This window comes from Carcharhinus amblyrhynchos, chromosome 30, assembly GCF_965287045.1.
Source record: "Carcharhinus amblyrhynchos chromosome 30, sCarAmb.v2.hapA, whole genome shotgun sequence".
Classification (NCBI taxonomy): Eukaryota; Metazoa; Chordata; class Chondrichthyes; order Carcharhiniformes; family Carcharhinidae; genus Carcharhinus; species Carcharhinus amblyrhynchos.
The window spans coordinates 17,542,912-17,562,844 of record NC_137353.1 but is presented as its reverse complement, the minus strand read 5'-3'; the positions used below and the strand labels follow the sequence as shown (position 1 = coordinate 17,562,844).

Below are 19,933 nucleotides of genomic sequence, written 5' to 3'. Positions count from 1 at the left end.
ACAATAGGTTTACCTAGTTGTCATGGGGCACTCTCTGGGGTGTAAGGGTAAGTATAGCGCCCAGAGGAGTGGTCATGACAGGCAGTGAACTGGCAGTGCCCCTTGGCATTGCCTTGTGGAAATGTCTATTGGTACAGATTGGCACCATGCCCATGTCAACTTGGCAGTGCCAACCTGTTCCAAAGTGCAGGTCCTAGTGGGAGGCTCATTCAGGTTTGGCTCTGGGCTGCAATGGGACAGAAGAGGGATGCTGCATATGGCCGTTGGTTGGGGGAGGAGGGGGAGTGCATGTGTTGGCTCTGACTATGGTGGGGGAAGGCACCAATGATCAGGGGAGTGAAGAGGCCAATGTTCGTGGGGAAAGGGCCAGTGGTTGAGGGAGAAGGGGGTGAGAAGTGTCAGCTCTAATTGGGGGTGGGGTAGGAACCCTGAGACCTCCAGGGCTGTGAAGAGAGGTTTATTCTTGTTATGATCAGGATGCCCTTTAAAAAGGGCGCCCTGATCTCAATACAACCAGGCTTTGCTTGCATGTTTAAGACCTGCTGGTGAGACCAGAGGCCACTGAAGCACCCCCTGGGTGGTCAGGGGCAGGGCTGGGCAATGACCCTTGTGCAGTGCCAATTGGCAGTGCCTTTTTGATTTGATTTGATTTATTATTGTCACATGTTTTAACATTCAGTGAAAATTATTGTTTCTTGTGCGCTATATAGACAAAACATACCATTCATAGAGCAGGAAATGAGACAGTGCAGAATGTAGTCTTACAATCATAGCTAGGGTGTAGAGAAAGATCAACTTAATGCAAGGTAAGCCCATTCAAAAGTCTGACAGCAGCAGGGAAGAACCTTTTCTTGAATCGGTTGGTATGTGATCTCAGACTTTGTATCTTTGTAACTTTTTCCTGACAGAAGAAGATGGAAGAGAGAATGTCCAGGGTGCATGGGGTCCTTAATTATGCTGGCTGCTTTGCTGAGGCAGCAGGAAGTGTAGATAGAGTCAATAGATGGGAGGCTGGTTTGCGTGATGGATTGGGCTACATTCACAACCTTTTGTAGTGCCTTGCATGCCTGGCACCCTGACAGTACTGGGGTGGGAGGGGGGGGGGTGTTCCTGAGGGTTTGGGCCTGAGAGGGGTGGGCCTATGACAGTGGGGAAGTGGGGGGAGCTCTGTAAAGGGGGGAGGGAAAGGGGAATTTTGCATGGGAGGGTTGATTAGTGGGAGCAGCAATTGGAGGTGTGGCGATTGTGGGGGTGATTGGAACTCTGCAAAGCAGCAACCTGGGGGATAGGGGGTGATGTCCAAGGGCAGCAATTGGTGGGGGATGGGATGTGATGTCTGGGCTGGCAATCAGGGATGTGGGAGAAATTCTGCAGGGGTGGCAATTGGGGAATTCTGCAGTGGTGATGATCGGTGGGTTGGGGTGAATTCTGCAGCAGCAGATGTGGAGGGGATGACCAGGGGAGTGGCGCATGCGAGCCTGGCACAGGGAGTGAAATGTGGTAAGTCACACTGTCCACGAGAGGAACGGGTGGAGGGGCCGGTAGGAGATCTCCCAGTACATTTGGTTTTCTGTTCTTCATCATGATCCTTGTTACCATTACTCAAAAATATATCTGCTGATGACACTGAGCTTTCCCTCCACCATCTCTCTTGATTCTTCCAGTGTCTCTTTTGTTGGATTGCGTGTCTGACATCTACTGCTTAGTGAACCACAAATTCTTCACATTAACAATTGCAAAGACTGAAGCCATCATCTTCAGCATCTACCACAAACTCTGTACCTTTGCCTGTGATAAAAAACCTCTCCCTGGTTTGTATCTCAACCAGAAAACATGCAACCTCAACACCCTATTTGATCTTAAGCTGAGCTAAGCTCTGTGTTCTCTTGATTACTAAAAGCCCTCTTTTCACTTTTGTAACATACTCATCTCTACTTTCATTTCATTTGCTCACCTTCTATTATAACTGCCATCTGTTCCTTAGACACTTCATCATTTCCTCATTTAACTATTCCAAAGCTCTCCTAGCTCCCTTCCCACCTTCCATACGCCATAAATTTCAGCTCACCCAAAACTTGAAAACATCACTCATCAAATATTTGCTGCTTCCATTATCCTTTCCACATCAAACTGCTAATTTACAGTGAGAGGATTGACTCCTCCAGCTCCAGCTGAATCTCCAGCTGAGACCAACTACATTCTGCAATGGTCACGATGCAGTGTGAATGACGTGGCACTCATGAGCCTTGATCAAGACTGCCAAATCTTTTGACTTCCTTGGTTGAGAATTGTATGAACTGGATATGGTCAAGTATAAAGTTCTCTCTATTCTCTGTTCCCATTAATTTCCAGATTTGAAGGGAGAAATGGCATAGGTTGATTGGATAAATAGATCAAAAGGTATGATGATAATTAAACATTGGAAAATAGTTAACAATGCAAAATATTCAACAAAAATATATTCCATGAAAAGACAAAGGACGATTTTCCCAAAAACAAAATGAAGTGCCCACCTGGTGAGAAAATGCAAGATCTTCCTGCCTATTTTTTGGGCGCACATAGATGAATTTTTGGCACTCTGCATCACAGAGTCCACCAGGGGATTTACACAGGTAAGTGAGTGGCAGGGCCTAATCCCACCTGAGAAGCCGGCATCAGCATGCTGAGCGGGCCACTACGCAGTGCCCCTCCTCCCTCCCATCGTAAGCTGGCCTCCCTGACCGTCCCCCCGCAATCACCAGCAACCCAATGACTTCCCCAACCCCCACCATCCCCCTACCTTCAATTGCCGAGTGTCTCAAATAAAAAATTCTAATCTCCTGTTATTTTCGTCCTTTTACAGATGTTAGAACAAATGACCGAGGGATTTACTCATGCAATCTTCACCACCATTATTGTCATCTTTACGAAACAGTCAAAATTCAACTCAATGTCACCAGATCAGGTAAATGAAATCATAGAATCCCTATGGTGCAGAAGAGGCCATTCAGCCCATCGAACCTATACCAACTCTGACAGAGTATCTTACCTGGCCCTCTCTCATGCCCTGTCCCCATAACTCCACACCCTTACCATGGCTAATTCATCTAACCTACACATCTTGGGACACTAAGAGGGAATTTAGCATGGCCAATCCACTTAATCTGTACATTTTGGACTGGTGGGACTGGCACAAGGTGGGAAAACAGATACAGACTAAGGCCAGATTTTTAAACTGTTTTTGTTGACATGACTAATTTTATTCAAGCAAAGAAGATCAGGATATTAAAACTATGAAGGAATGGGATAGCGTGCATAGAAGCAGATTGCTTCTTATAAGAGATATAAATATAAGATTAAACATAAATAATTTAGAACAGAAGGCACAATAAACTTTTGTACAAAAGGGGTTCTAAGCTTGTGCAAAGTACCAATAGAGTTAGTGATTGAAGGAGGGACTATGGGCAGAAATTTAAAGTACACTACAAGTTGCATTCCTGCTCACCTCCAATCTGTTCACGATTTTATGAGAGGCCATCGAGGCTAAGGGCAGCTCACACACTTTTAACCCAATTGGAGTCCTTAACTGGCTACTTAAAAGTTGCTTCCCGCCTGCTCTCAATTTTCAGTGGTAGCAGATGTACCTGGCAGGTCATCCTGCTCAGGTAGGAAGACTGGGGGAGGAGCAAGTGGCACTATCAAGGGTCCTGTTCCACATTGGATCCTCCTTCCCCCCAAGGCCTCCTTGAACTCTATATTAAGAACCTGTTTCCCCAGTTGCCTCTGGTCAAGCTGCCCCCTGCCTGTCATGAAACCACGCCCCCCCCATCCCCACCCCTGCACTTAACCTGGCCTGGAATCTGAGCTGGGTCACTGCTGCCACAGGTGTTGCTGGAACTACAGAGCAGCTGGCCAATCAGATCAGCTGGCAACTCCTAGGTGGGACTTTCGCCCAAGTAAGGAACAGAAGTCCCATTAACACCCCATGCAGTAGTAAGTATCTACAGTGCTGCTGTGATTGGCAGGGACTTTTCAGATGGCTGCCAGGAAACCTTGTTATCCAAAATATCCTGTCCATGTCTGCATTGAATAATAGGTATTGATAGACGGCTGGAGGAAATACAAGTAAAGGAATATAGGAACAAGACTTGCATATGGAACTGCATCTCATATGGTGGACATACACCAGCAAGGACTGGTTTGGTTGATTGACCTGTTTCCATGTTGTAATTTCAATGTAATCCTATGACTGTAGTTTGTACTTACACCTCCCTCTCGCATCTGTCCTGATTTATTTCGGAAATCGTGATATTTAATGACACAATGGAGATTCAGAGTGGTGCACAACACTCCAAGGCTGAAAAAAATCATCTGATTGGATAGTCCTACAGAAAAAATGTTCCACCCATGAATGGATCTAAATTCCACCCTTGCAATACAATGTAGAGATCTGTGCATTGGTGGCAAAGAAGTGATATTATAAAAGACAGGGGACCTTATACATCTGAGCACACTTAAGATATGTGGAACTCACTATCACTTCTGAGATACATTGTATTACTTCCAGTAGATGAGCAAGCTTTTAAATCTATTGTTTTCGCTGGATTATTTGTCTGAGTTAAGGCTAGAAAGCACATTCTCAATTGAAAGACACTGTCCCTTACACTTAATTGTATTATCCATTTTGAGAAGGGTTAAGGCGTCTGTCCAAAAGGGTAGGATATTGTAGCATATCCTCTGTCTCATGAATAAATTACCCAAAACAATCAAGTTATCACCTCTCCTGCTCTTTAGATAGTAACAATAATTCACTTTAAACACATTATGACTCTAATTAAAACATATGATCATAACTTTAACTCATTCAGATGACATGACATGGGTGAAAAATAGGAAAAGGCAGCTAGGCCCAACTATCCTATATATTTTTGATAACCCCACATACCCACCTTCTTGCCATATCCTTCAACCTCTTGTCTTATCTTCTCCCCATATCTTTTGACCCACCTTCTCTCAATTCCACCCATCCACCTTCTGCCAATATCCCTCAATCACTGTTCAGAGGTATGATTAATTATCTCTTGACCCCATTTACATCATCTGCCCACAATAACTTGTTCCACAACTTGATTACTGTTGGAAGGAAGGAATATATTTGTTTCAGCTTTGTGTTGTACAGATTATAACAGTAATGATTTGAAGTGATTTAGTTATATTCGACAAGCCCCAGAGTGCTAATGCCATCAAACATATTTGTTTGCTGCTGCTTTCATTCTATATAACAGTACCAAATCTAGAATGTTCCAGGGCTGTATGCCACAAAATAATAGGTGTGGATCTGTGCACATGATTGACCGCTTGAAGTCATTGGCAGACCTCTCCTGGGTGAAATAGTCAGACTGAGAACCACCCTCAACCACGAAAATACAAAGAACTTCATAATGATGCCATTGTTTATTATTACTGTGAAACGGTATGTCATAAACATTCTGCTGATAAGATTTTCCTATTTCTCAAAAATTAATAAACAATGCACCACAGTGGAATAGAATGCTATCTTTCTCTCGTACTGCTTCACAGACACATAGTTCTCAGCGAACTGGTCGAAGACAAACCAATCATTCGCATTCCAGGGAGATTTCTGTAAATGCAATGAACACAGAAAGGCTTCCCACAAATATGTGTTACCAGAAACATTTCTATTTTTACTTTTGCTGCAGCAGCAAACACTCCTTCACTGTTTTCTCGGGTGTTTCTCTTAGGATGAGTCTTTAAGTAATTTGAAAAGGATTGCAGCCCATCCAAAGGTTAGGAATTGAATGTTATCGTGTGTTAAGATTTTCAGGATGGTCCTGAATAATAACAATATAGGAATTGGGGATGCATTAACCCTAAATTTATTGTACATTAGGAGATTGTTACAAGCAAATACCACATCTATATCCTCATAAGTAACGTACTTATCAGAGACGAAAAGCTGCTCCCGTCAACATTAGTTCTCAGCATTAAGCAGCAAAAAGAGACTCCATCCTATATGTATATCCTTTGTCTCATATTCCTCGCACCATGTGCTATCCCTTTGTCTAAAGCAGAATTAAACTAGCTCTGTCTACTCCTGCAGATCATCACAGAACTTGTTTGTGCCACAAAACTGCTATCTGTTGTCATGATTCAGTTATTTCAAAATAACCTCAGAGTTTCAAAGCTTCTCCATGTACATACACTGGGGATGCAGGCTAGGCAAGTGATACTTTTTGACATAAGAAATCCAATTTGGAATACCCATCCTTTTTTGGTATTTCCACTTGTGGCAAGACTTTCCAGCCCTTGCCATCGGCGGGATCTTCCAGTCCCAACAAAGTCAACTGGATCCTCGGCGACTGGCCAGGTGAGCCATGCAAAACGCTGTAGGTTTTGGCAGGACGAAAAGATCCCACCAGCAGCCAATGGCAAGTCACACCCATCACAGGAAAACATGCCATGCAGGGGCTGGAAAGTTACAGTTGTAGGGTCAATAAGTATAAGTTAGTCTTACAGCCGTAGGGTCAATAAATATAAGTTAGTCTTACAGCCGTAGGGTCAATAAATGTAAGTTAGTCACCAAAAAATCCAATAAGGAATTAGAGGTTCCGATGAAATGTCATCAACCTGCAACATTCTCTCTCTTCTCTCTCCACAGATGCTGCATGACCTGCTGAATACTTCCAGCATTTTCTGTTTTAATTTAGGCAGACTTCTTTACTCAGAGAGCACTTACAGTGCAGAACTTACTACCTCATGGGAGAGTTAAGGAGAATAGCACAGATGCATTTAAAGGGAAACTTGCTTAATACAAAACAGTTAAAGGAACAATATAATATGTTGACAAGAGATGGCTCACATGAAGCAGAAACATTGGCAGAGACCTGTTGGATTTAACAGCTTATTCTATACTGTGAATACCAAATAACTTGCAATCACACGAGGACCGAATGAATTTTGCCTCCATTTTACATGAATAGTATGCATGAAAAATGTATCTTTTTCTGATACAAAACCCAGTTTCACTGACAGGAATTCTCATACTTGGCAGTGCTTATTTATTTTAAATATTTGCCCATTTTAAGATATAGGACAAGCTGTAATTTCCAGGAAAAGTTCAACAACAGCATGAAGAACCTTGGCATATGAAATTAACTACTTATTAAATGCTTGCTACCCTCCTCAATCTTTCCTCTTACAAGCTATGATGAACAGGGATCTACTGAGCCTGGCTTTACCCCAATATTAAACAGCATTCAAACTCAGTCATACTGTACACATTGTGCCATAATCCACACCTTCAAACCAAGGTTAACCTTTAACCATTCTGAAACAAATACATGACTCCATGGTTTTGTCTTTTGGCTTGTCCAATTTTATAACATTTAACAATTTATAAATCACTTGAGCTTCCAGGTAACTTCTGCTGTTTTGAATTTCTATGCCTATATTTATTATGGAAACTATCTGCATAAGCTTGTCATACTCTAACTGCACCTTTCTGCCAATTTTCAGGCATTAATGATGCAATCATTGGAAGGGAAGTTTAATTACAATGTGATCATTTTACGTAAGCTGCTTTCATTTGAAAACGAGGACACAGAAATTTAAATGGCAAACGTAAAAACTCAGGTCACAATGAATCACTGAACTATGGACTGAATAGTCAGAACTCTAACTGCAGCCATTCCATGTGCATTACCAGATTGACAAATAATTGCTATCTACACAACCCCTAACTGGGTGTGCTTTCTGTTTACAGCAAAAAAAGTGAGGAGGTTTTGGGATGGAGAGAAGGCAGTAATGGTGGCCTTAGTTGGTACAACTGTGGTGCTGCCTTGTGAAAATCACAACCACATTTGGACGGAGAGACACAGTGAAGAAGAGCAACAGGTGGTCCATTGGGATAGGTCACCTCCTGGTGTCTGGCATGACCAAGCTGACCGACTAATTGACCTGTATGCTTCTGGGGAACAGCGATCTTACGGCCCTCAGTTTGTCAGGAAACGGATGAATATATCAGAGACAGCATTTGCTGATGGTGATTTTTCGCTGACGATCTCCAATCTTCGCTTTGGTGATGAAGGAATCTACTCATGTGATTTGCATCACCATTACTGTGGGATTCATGAGAGACGCATCTTCAACCTCTTTATTACAGAGTCAGCCAAAGTGAACTTAACACATAAAACATGTAAGAGTTTTTTTGTATTATGTTTTCATAATAATTATATACACTAAATTTATAGGAGCCCATTTAGATGTTACATTCTGTAACAAAAAAAGACCAAGCTAATCTAATATCTTGATTTTTAGTTTTAACTTTCTTCCTTTCGAAACAGGGCTTTGAGGCAGAATAGCCTGTCTTGTCCCTGTGTTCCTCCTCTCTTGAAGGTATGGAACCTTGAAGGGTAGAGTTCCATTTTTCATGCATGAGCCTACTTAGAGCGTCAGCGTGTTATCCATTTAGCTGATCCTGTTCTGACTCAATATACATATTCTCAATATGGGTTATTGAATAATAATCAGGAGCAGGAACCCTGAGAAAATTTTCACTAGTTCTAGAATGTTGACACTTCAACACACCTGCTGTTGCCATGGCCCCAAAGCAACTAACTCAGAAAAGACTGGGATCTGAAGTATGTCTCAGTGCCTTTTACATATCAGGATGCAAAGGAAATTTCCTGCAGTCTCTTTATTGCATAGCAGCAAACGTCTGCAGTACCTTTTTCTCATTCAGTTGTTGTGATGCGAAGACAATAGCAATGTTAAGCCAGTTAAGGAGATGGTCTGATGTGATTTCACTGTCAATGATAAGCACATCATTTAACAGACCATAATATCTTATTGGCTGTACTATGTTGACAATATTAGATGCACAACCTATTAGCTGAATGCAGGGATGTGTTTTCTCTTTGCCCTTTCTATTTTGCTGCCTTTTCTCCTGCTGTATCATTTTTAACCTTCCTGCTTACTATGCTTACGAATCTTCCCCAGCCTCCTCCTCCACTTCACTTCCTTCATTCTGATCTTCTTTGCACCTATCACTCTCCTATCATTCAATCAACTCTATTGCAATTCCCAGTTGCAATTATACAGCACTTAGAAGAAAAAGAGCCCAGATGTGATTCATGCCAGCTGAGGGAAATGGAGAAGTGCCTATTCTTGCCGGGAGGCTGGCTGCTGAGTTCTGTGGGCGCCATTGCAGAGGCACCAGATTTCCCAGTGTGCATAGTGCTCTGGGAGATCTATCACTCCTGCCCCCCTCCAATCAACCCTCTGGGACATCACACACCCTCCATCCTCCAAGAACAGATTGATCCCTTTTGTTTGTCAGAGATATTTGATCTCCAACACAAAGTGAAAAAAATACTGGTAAGTTGGATTTCACCAGCCCTCTAGAGATGGGCTGGTAGATGGTGAGGTGGGAACTGTAAAACAATGAGGATAGGAGAGTGGTGTGCCTGTGCCACCATGGCATTTATAAGTAAAAGTTTATTTATTAGTCACAAATAAGGCTTACGCTAACACTGCAATGAAATTACTGTGAAATTCCCATAGTCACCACACTCGAGCGCCTGTTCAGGTCAATGCACCTAACCAGCACATCTTTCAGACTGTAGAAGGAAACCGAAGCACCTGGAGGAAACCCACAGAGACAGAGAATGTGCAAACTCCACACAGACAGTGACCCTAGGAATCAAACCTGGGTCTCTGGTGCTGTGAGGCAGCAGTCCTAACCACTGAACCCCACTGTTGAACCACTTGCAGGGAAGGTAGAAACCCCTGCTCTGAAGTCAACTGAGCCACTTAAGTGGCCAATTAAGGATCTCTTTCCTCCCACTGCCATTGGCATTTTACCAGCGATGAATGGGCCCTCTGCCATATGAAGACTCCCTGCTGAATGGCGGTCTCCCTGCAGTTTGGTGTCGTAGGCCCTTCTAACTGGAACAATATGGTCCTGGGAGGGTTCTCCTGGTCCTGTCTGCCTGACTGGAGCTGGCCCCAGTGACATCAGACTACATTGAACAGTTGCAAGGCCAGTTTGATTTATGTGGGACTGAGTTTTGTCAAAAAAATTCTAAGTGCAAAACAAGTGAGAAAATGGGAGGTTTTCTCACCCTTCTTTTCAGTAAGGTAGGTAATGGTAATTTACGGCACTCCGTACAACACAGAGACTGTAATGTGAACCTCGCCAATTGGTAGAGGGAAAGATGATAGAGTCTCAGCATACTGGTGAGGCCAGCTGCTGAGCTCTAGAAGTGCCATTGCACAGATGACATTATCTCCCATTGTACTGTACACAGTATGCACAGAGATCTGTCACTCGTCCAACCTGATCGCTGCCTTGGTGGATTGCCCCCACCCTCCCACCCCATAATTGCCATCTGGCCTGTCATGCACCCCCCTGCCTTTCCCACCCCCCCATGAATCTATATCAGCCTTCCCCCTCCAGTCATAGCTCTGCCCCCTCAGACCGTGTTCCATTAGAGTCTGCCCCTCAGGCTCCATCCCCGTGGGCACTTTCCAGCCCTGCCCTGACCGCCCAGGGAGCTTTAATAGCCTCCAGTCCCACTAGCAAGACCATTATGTTTGGTCTCCATTGGTGAAGACCATCTATGATCCTCAATAGTGAGAACCTAGATTGGTGAGGGGATTAAGGTAAGTGAGTCCAGACTATTGCTCGAATGTCATTAATATTTAAATCACCCTTGCACCCTTCCTGATCGACCAGCATGGCGAGTTGGTATAGCATGTCCTGTCTACTAGGTCTGACAACACCAGGTTTAAGTCCAACCGATTTATTTGTTAGTACACTCACTAGCTTTCGGGGTTAGTCCCGCCCAAAAGCTAGTGAGTTTACTATCAAATAAATCGGTTGGACTTAAACCTGGTGTTGTCAGACTTTTTACTGTGTTTACCCCAGTCCAACGCTGGCATATCCACATCCTGTCTACTAGGTGCAGTCCCAGCAATGACCACCACGCTCACGTTTGCTGATTATCAGCTTTCAATTGGCTAGCAAAGTGGGGCAGGTAACCATCCTTTTAAGGCATGGGAGTCCCAAGTCTAAGGCTAAGTTCCATTGCTGTGTTTGGTTGTTCAGAGAACTCTGTGAATTAGAATTGATCAGTGCTGGAAACCCGACTGTCCTCTTTTACTTACATTATTCAAAGGCGAGAAGCCAGCACATGACAGTTGCAGGTGGAGACCATTTGGCTCTTTGTGCCAATGCGGGTTCTCTGTAAGAGCTACTCAGCTAATTCTACTTCCCTGCTTTTTCCTGGGGCCTTGGAACAATTTTCTCTTCAGATAATTATCCAATTTCCTTTTGAAAGCCATGTTTGAATCTGCCTCTGCTTTATTTTCAGGCAATGTATTCCCTAAGCTAATCCTTGGCTGCATAAAAGAAGTTTGTTCATATCATGTTCAAACCTTAATTTTGCACTACTCCATGATTAGGCTCACTTTAAATGCCACTAATTTTAATGACATGCAGGGTTTAAGCTCATTGATGGAGGTGCACAATAGTATTCTCATTGTTGACAGGCTGATCTGTAGTTGTTTCTTGAGGCCCATCGTATAGAATGAAATACTTTCATGTAAGTCATTAACATCCTGGGGGTTACCATTGACCAGAAATTGAACTGGACCAGCCATGTAAATACTGTTAATACAATCGCAGGTCAGATACTGGGAATTCTGTGGAGATTAGCTCGCCGCTGACTCCCAAAGCCTTTGCACCATCCATAAGGCATAAGTCAGGAATGTGGTGCAATACTGTCCACTTGCTTGAATGAGTGCAACTTCAACAACACTCAAGAAGCTCTACATCTTTAAGGATAAAGTAACTCACTTAATTGTCACTCCACCACCACCTTCACTCCCTCCATCACCAACATAGTGGCAGCAGTCTGTACCATACACAAGATGCACTGCTGAAACTTACCAAGGTTCCTTCAATAACACCTTCTAAACCTTTGACCTCTACCACCTAGAAAAACAAGGGCAAGAGATACATGGAAACAACACCACTTGCAAGTTCCCCTCCAAGTCACTCATCATCCTGACTTGGAACTATATTGCCTTTCCCTCATGATTGCTAGATCAAAATTCTGAAATTCCCTTTCAGTTGTTCCTCCAACACATGGACTGCAGTGGTTCAAGAAGACAATTCACCACCACTTCAGGAGCAGTTAGTGAAGGCAGTAAATGCTAGCCTAACCAACAACGCCCATTTCCTGTGATCAAATATATTTTTAACAATTCTCCAGTATACAACTGCCACTTTGGTAAAAACCCATTGCAATAACAGACAGAATTTCACCACTAAAGTTTTTAATAATTGAGAGTACACTGCATTAAAGATTTTTATAAATATCTACTGAATAATAAAAATTCAAGCTTTGCTTTACCGTGAGAATAGCAGGACATTTTTCAATGCAGTTAGGATTGTGGTGTCAATTGCTATAGTTTCAGTACTGCAGCTATATTGTATACGTCAGAAATCAAAAGATGGACCAGTCCTCATATAATTCAGAGCTGTTTGACAGATAGGGGGAGATTTTGACCCATTTTTGAATGGGAAACGCTCATTGCAGTCAAGGTGTGTGACAGAAGCTAAAAGCCAGAGGCTTGTTTGAAATCGGACAGTAGGCCTCTTCTAAATAAGTCCAGTAAGCTGTGGGAATGTATTGTGCTTCCTGAGGCATTTGCCTATTTTCTTTGGACTAGCAGTGGACCTCAGTGGGAGAACACACATGCCATTGCAGCCTGCAAATAGTGGTTTGAAGCTTGGAGAAGACTGCTTCTCATCTCTTCACCTCAAACTAAGTTGAAAAGAGAAAGGTTTTTGTTGGCTTACTTCATCAGTCTCTTTAAGGAACTGTAAAAGCTAATGTTCTGGTCAATTTTGGAAATGGGTCCACAACAGGCATTAGACTCCTCATCTGCATATGCTACAGCTTGTTTATGGCTGCCAAAGAAACTGCTGATAAGAAATTGGACATGTTTCAAGTATGTTTTTGCACAGGACAGAACTCCACCAAATTGTATATAGTTGCCCCGACAAAAAGGGTGAAACAAGGTGAAATTGCTGCCCCAGGAGAATCTTCAGAAATTTGAAATATAGTTATGTGCTCAATGAGTGCTGCAGAATAATGAGGATGTCTGGGGAGTGCCAAAGATTGTGTCACATGCAACAAATTTTTCCTGAATTTGAATGTTCAAAGTGAGACTGAGACAGGAAAGAAAAATACAGGAAATTTTCCAAAACTCAAAGAGTTTAATTGTAAGACCCCCAACCCTTGAATGATGTTAATTTAAGGCAGTAAAGACCTAGGAAGGAGTATATTGCAACTAAATAATTACAAAGCAATGCAAACTCCAGATGTCATAACATATGTCTGAAGTCTCTGGATGAAGAAAATCAGTTCCTTCAGCTCCACCCAGAACCATTAAAAGGAAAAAGAGAAGGAAATAGCAGTTAAATCCAAAGTAAAGAAGGCCTGGCTATTGCTCATGTTGGACATCTTCCCATCTTTTTGACATTACTGTGTTCAGAATCCCCTGCATAAAACTCTAGTCAAAATCCTTCAAACAAATAAATCTCAGGTGAAGTAGGATGTTTAAAATTTTAATTAAATGCAAGAAAGTAAAAACATAAAAGCTGCCACATGTAATCAAAGAGACTGCTTCTGCCCCAAAATGCAGATAATCTATTCCAGTCAACACCTAATTGGTGCAGTCTTGGCGAGAGAGAGTGCTGTGTTAACTAGCCTCTGAAAGCTTTTTCTTATTATCTTCTTGCTTTTGAGCTTTTTTTCTTCTTCCTGTCTTCATTGCTACTCTTCTAATACCCACACCTCATGACGTTATTGTTCCTTTAAAAGGTGTTTTACATCCCCAACTGTTTTATGAAAGTTTGCTTCTAAGAATTTCCAGAAGTTTCTGAGACATGAACTGCATCCTGTTCTGTTGATTCAGTACATATGGAAACCATGTGGAATTGGCTGCATTTCAAGAGCTCAGTATTTTTCATTCCTGTGAAAAAACAACAACTTGGAAAATTAATTATAAAAAGAAAATAATTATTTGAGAATATTAATTTGTAAAAGGAGAGTATTAAACAATGTAAAATCTCAATGTTTATTATTTTAATCTAAAAAACATGTCAGACTATAAATGACTTGACGACCAGGACTCCTGGATTTGATACAGCTGTTAACTGAATCACCAGTCCGCCTTTGTCCATGTTGATCTTGGTTCTAATTCATGACTGATGGATATTGGACCCTTGTTCCAGAGGCACACAGAAAAGAAAGGTCAAGCAACACTTTGAAATTAGGAGGTTATTCAAGAACTCTGTTTGAATTGGAGTAAAAGACAATAATTACTATTGATGATGCAGTGCTGGTGTTGGAGAGTGCTGGCAGTGGATGTTCCAGACAGCCACGGTGTTTTGGTAGCTGTAGTTTAAAAATCTAATACATTCAGAAATACAATAGTTGATAGTTTGACTGCAGATCTGTTCCGTGCACTGATGATAATGATGTGCACAGTTGGTGTATGAGTAGAAAATTAGCTGTGTACACGGCCACATTGAAAATCTGAAAATGTTGCCTTCACTTGATGTTATCTCTGTGTGACAGAGAAACTGCAATAGAGTTGAGGTACAGATCAATCTTGACCTAATTGAATGGAGGGAAAGACGTAAGAGACTGCAGAACCGACTCCTATTTTTGTATTAATTTTTAAAAATGCTAGTTACAGTTAGTCCAAGGTAGGGTAAACCATGTTCAGAGTGATCAATAAAAGTTTATGTGTTTTGGCTTTACTTTGGGTTGATTTATGAGATGCTTTGTGTTGTGTTTGATAAAATATTTCAGATCTCCTGTTGCAGATGATCCCCTGCTGGATGATACACCAGGACCCCAAGACACTTTGTTCCCAGATGTTTATTCCTTCTTTTGAGGCTAGCAATCCTGTTTAGTTTCTTACCAAGAAACAGTTATCTGTTTTAACTAAGTTCAAAACTGGAAGGGACAGGGGTGAGCAGGAGGGGGTGTGAACAGTAGAATCCAAGCCCAGTGTTTACTGCTGATTCAAATGCATCAAGCGTATGAATAATAGATAATTCTCAGTAATCAAGTGGAACAATAGAATTTAGTTTTAAAACCTAGATTTCTGGCAACTGTTTCATACTAACAAAATAAGTGTCAGTTTGATCCATATAGTGCCTTTAACATAGTAAAACATCTCAGGCCTCCTTTTAGGATTATCAAACAGAATTTGACAGAGCCAAGTGAGGAGATATAAGGACAGATGATCAAAAGGTTGGTCAACAAGGTAGATTTAAGGAGTGTCTTAAAGGTGAAAAGAGAGATCAGGAGGTTTGGGGAGGGAATTCCAGACTTTAGGGCTTCAGCAACTGAGTGACTGCTGTCAATGATGGAGTCATTAAAATCTGGGATAAGCAAGAGTTATAATGGAGGAACATCGATATTGTTGAAGATTATAGGGCTGAAGGAGTGTACAGAAATAGGGAGAGGTGAATTCAATGAGCGTTTTGGAAATTTTGAAAATTGAATTTTAAAGTCGAGGCATTGCTTAACTGGGAACAAATTTAGGTCAGCAAGCACAGGGGTGATGGATGAATAAGACTCGGTGCAAGTAATGCAAATGGACAGTAGAGTTTGGGATAAGTGTATGGAGCATGGAAGATGGAAGGCGTTCCAAGAGTGGATTGCAATAATCAAGCCTAGAAGTGATGAAGCATGCATGAGGGTTTCAACTACTGATAAGCTGAAGCAGGGGGAAGAATTGGGAAAAGTTACAAAGGCAGAAATAGGCAATCTTTGTGTTGGCGCAAATAGTTGGTTGTTACTTCTTCTCAGGATCAGATACAACAAAAAATTTCCAAACAGCTTGGTTTAGCTTCAAAACAATTGTCTAGGAGAGGGATTTAGTAATTGGCTAGCAAATGGAGTTTGTAGCAGAGAAGCTTTTGTCTTCCCAGTATTTTGTTGAAGGAGATTTCTTATCCAGTACCAGATTTCGGACAAGCAATCCGACAATTTAAAGACATTGGAGGGGTTGCGAGATGTGGTGGCGAAATAGAGGTGGGTGTCTTCAATATATATGTGGAACCTGATGTTGTGTTTTCAGATGAGGGGCAGTCACTGAGGGGCAGCATGCAGATGAGAAGTAGGAGGCAGCCAAGAATAGACCCTTGGAAGACAGCAGAGGTAATGGTCCAGAAACAGGAAGAGAAGCTGTTGCAGGTGGATTCTCTGCCTACATCTGGTTAGGTAAGAACCTAATGAGCACAAGCCCACAGAGTGACTGCGACAGGTGCGAACAATGGTGCAGAAGTCATACTATTGACTATGATATCACCTTGTCCTCCTGGATATAAACCAACACATTAGTAAAAAGCTGGAACATTGTTACACTGGAAGGATTGCTTAAACTATGTAACCAATTATCAACAGCGCAACTTATAGTACTGCACTGTACACAGGACATACAGTAACAGCAATGTGACTAATGCACCCAAAGCACAGCAGTGTGACTGATACACTCTATTATATAACAGAATGGCTGACACATCTCATTTTGTAAAAATGTGCTTGATATACTCTTATAAAAAAACACTTTGTCCAACAGACTTATATTCCAGAAAACCAGTTGGCAAAGGAAAGAACTGGAACGAATCTTAACACACATATCTAAGCATTTATTTACAGAGTTATGTATTGCAAGCAGACACCTCCTAATGCAACATCCCCAGTATCAGTCTGTGCCTAATTTTAGGGGCAGAAATGAATCCCCAGTTAATTCCTACAACCTGCATAATTTAAATGCAATTAATATATAATTAACAGTCAGTAACAATTTTTAAAGTTCTGACTCTATTTTGCGAAAGGATCCAACAGGACCCTGACTCAGAGATACTGATTGACCAAAGTATTCAGGCTAATGCCTAGATCAATAGTATGAACAGTGACATGACTCCTGCACCACCAAATGTGTCTGTTATTATCATTATTTGATTTTTTTAGAAAATAAAAGTAGAAATTGTCACCACATAGACTTTCTCCAAATCTGAATGCACTAATGTGGTAGGATATTGTGGTACAGGGATATGTTAGGGAATCTTGTGTGCCTGTGTTGTGATCCTGATTATTCAATCCTGGCTCTCATGCTTGGCAACCACTGTGCATAGTTTAGTGTCTGAACAAAAAGTAAGACAGCCTTAACTTCTTTTCCGTCTAGATTAACTTACATTTCTCAAGCATCAATGCCTAGGAATGCTTTATGCAAACACTAGATTGCTGCGTTAGAATGCCATGTTTCACAGAAAGATTAGGGCCTAGATTTTTGCCACCCTGGCAGGAAGCTCCAGTTGGGAAATTTTTTGACTTGCTGGAAAGCCTCAGTAAAAAGTACCCCAAATCATGAGATTTTCACTCTTGATATGTAGGGGTATGGGGGACAGAAGTAGGATGGGGTTGGGCCTGCTAATCCCAGAAGCAGAGCATAGCTGGCCATGGTGGTGGTGGTGGGTGGTGGTGGGTGGGGGAAGGGGGGGGAGGTGAAACCATAGAACCCTTACAGTTCAGGAGACCATTCAGCCCATTCAGTCTGCACCAACTCTCTGACAGCGCATTTTACCCAGACCCTATCCCTGTACCCCCACATATTTACTCTGCTAATCCCCCTAACATACACATCTTGGGACACTAAGGGGCAATTTAGCATGGCAAATCCATCTAATCTGCACATCTTTGGAGTATGGCAGGAAACTGGTGCACCCGCAGGAAACTCATGCACAAACGAGAAAAAAGGCAAACACCACACAGGCAGCCAAGGCTGGAATTGGACCTAGGTGCCTGGTGCTGTGAGGCAGCAAAGCTAACCACTGTACTATTGTACCGCCCCAGTTGTTTCAGAAGCTGCTAGGTTCTCTGGCCTTCACGTCCCAAGATACCCCCAGGACCTCAAAGCCCTCATTGTCAACCCATCGAAGGCCCCTCATGACTCTATGCTATCTCAATGTCCCACACCAAATCTCATGGCCCTTTATACCCTGTATGCCAATTCATGCTCCCATATACTTGGTGGCACGGTGATTAGTGACGCTGCCTCACAGCACCAGGGACCCAGGTTCGATTCCCGGCTTGCTTCTGTCTGTCCAGAGTCTGCACTTGCTTCCTGTGTCTGCATGGGTTTCCTCTGGGTGCTCCGGTTTCCTCCCACAGTCGAAAGACATGCTGATTAGGTGCATTGGCCATGCTAAATTCTCCCTCAGTGTACTCAAACAGGTGCCAGAGTTTGGCAACTCAGGGATGTTCACAGTAGCTCCATTGCAGTGTTAATGTAAGCCTACTTGTGACACATAAATAAACTTTAAAACATCCAGCGTGACCTATCATACCCTACATGCCAAGTCCATTGGAACTCACCCTTTATCCACCATGGATTCTTATGGAGATAAAAAAAAATTAACAATATAGTGTACAGCTCTCACCCTGCACAGTTGATGATGAAAATACCTCCATTCATAAAACCCATTCTTTTATAAAAACAAACTTCTATTCAGGCCCTTCATGAAAGACATTTAGTAATTTAGTAGCCTCTTTTAACTGTCAGTCAAATGTGAATCTAGGAACCCCTGTTGAAGTTATTGTAACTTCTGAAAATCAGCCGAGTGTTCATAAAATTAGCCCTTGGGGAAAAGTCAACAAATAATTCTATTTTCTTATTAATTTTTCATTTGGGGTACCATTGGCTGGGCCAGCATTTGCCCATCCCTAATTGCCCTTGAACTGAGTGGTTTGCTAGGGCCATTTCAGAGGGCAGTTAAGAGTCAACCTTATAGCTGTGGGTCTGGAGCCACATGTACACCACACCAGATAAAGCTAGCAGATTTCCTTGCCTAAAGGACATTAATGAACCAGATTGGCATTTAATATAATTGGCACCGGTTTCATGATCATCATTAGACTTTTAATTCCAGATTTTTATTGAATTCAAATTTCACAATCTGTCACAGTGGGATCTTAACTCAGAGTCCATAAAGTATTACACTGGGTCTCTGGATGACAAGTCCCCCCAAAAATACTACTGCACCACTATCCCCTCAAATTGAAATTGCATGAACACACGCTGTTGTTATTTCCCCAACTTGCAGCCGATGGCCGAGCAATCTAATGTGATTCAGTAGTGTTTTGTTTAACTTTGTGACAGCTAACATTTCCTTTCTCACCATCCAAGACTACAAACTTTTTTTCCAGTTGAAACAGCAATTTACTTATCCTTTCAATTTAATATACTGTATATTGCTCACAATCCCATGTCCTTCATTTTGAAGAGACCAAACGCAGACTCAGCAACAGCTTTGAGGAACATTTCTGTTCAGTCCACATACAGGGCATTGGTCGCACTCTGACCTTTCTGCTCTCTACCTCTTGCAGTTTTCCAATAAAGCTCAGTGCAAGCTTGAGGAACAGCATCTCATCTTTTGACTGCGTACTTTACAGCCTTCAGGATTCGATCTTTAGATTGTAACCCCTGCCTCTTTTGTTTCCTTTGCTGCTTTCTCACATACAGCAGCTATTCAAGATTATTTTATTCATACCTCCTTTAGCACATCCATTGCCTTTTGGCCGTGGCACCTTGGATACTTTCATCTATTAATCCCTTCTCTCTACTCTATCACAGATCTTCCCTTTTCTTCTTCCCATGCTCCCCCACCCTCTTTCACATGCTGAAAACCAATGATGTTTCCAACTTTTTCTACTTCTGATAAAAAGTTATTGATCTGAAATAAAACTTTGTTCTCTCTCCACAGATGCTGCTAGACTGACTATTTCCAGCACACTGTTTTAATTTCAGATTTCTCGCATCCATGATAATTTGTTTCTGCACA

At 42.1% G+C, this 19,933-nt stretch overlaps 1 protein-coding gene across 2 annotated transcripts in view; it reads left to right on the top strand.

The window, feature by feature from the left end:
* LOC145360207 (matrix remodeling-associated protein 8-like) overlaps nucleotides 1-19,933 on the top strand; it is a 58,360-nt gene that overhangs the window by 16,112 nt on the left and 22,315 nt on the right. For both annotated transcript variants that reach the window (XM_080215251.1, XM_080215250.1), the window contains exons 4-5: nucleotides 2,843-2,944; nucleotides 7,763-8,194. In XM_080215251.1, the coding sequence (XP_080071377.1) occupies nucleotides 2,843-2,944; nucleotides 7,763-8,194 (534 nt within the window). The remainder of the gene's footprint in view (nucleotides 1-2,842; nucleotides 2,945-7,762; nucleotides 8,195-19,933) is intronic.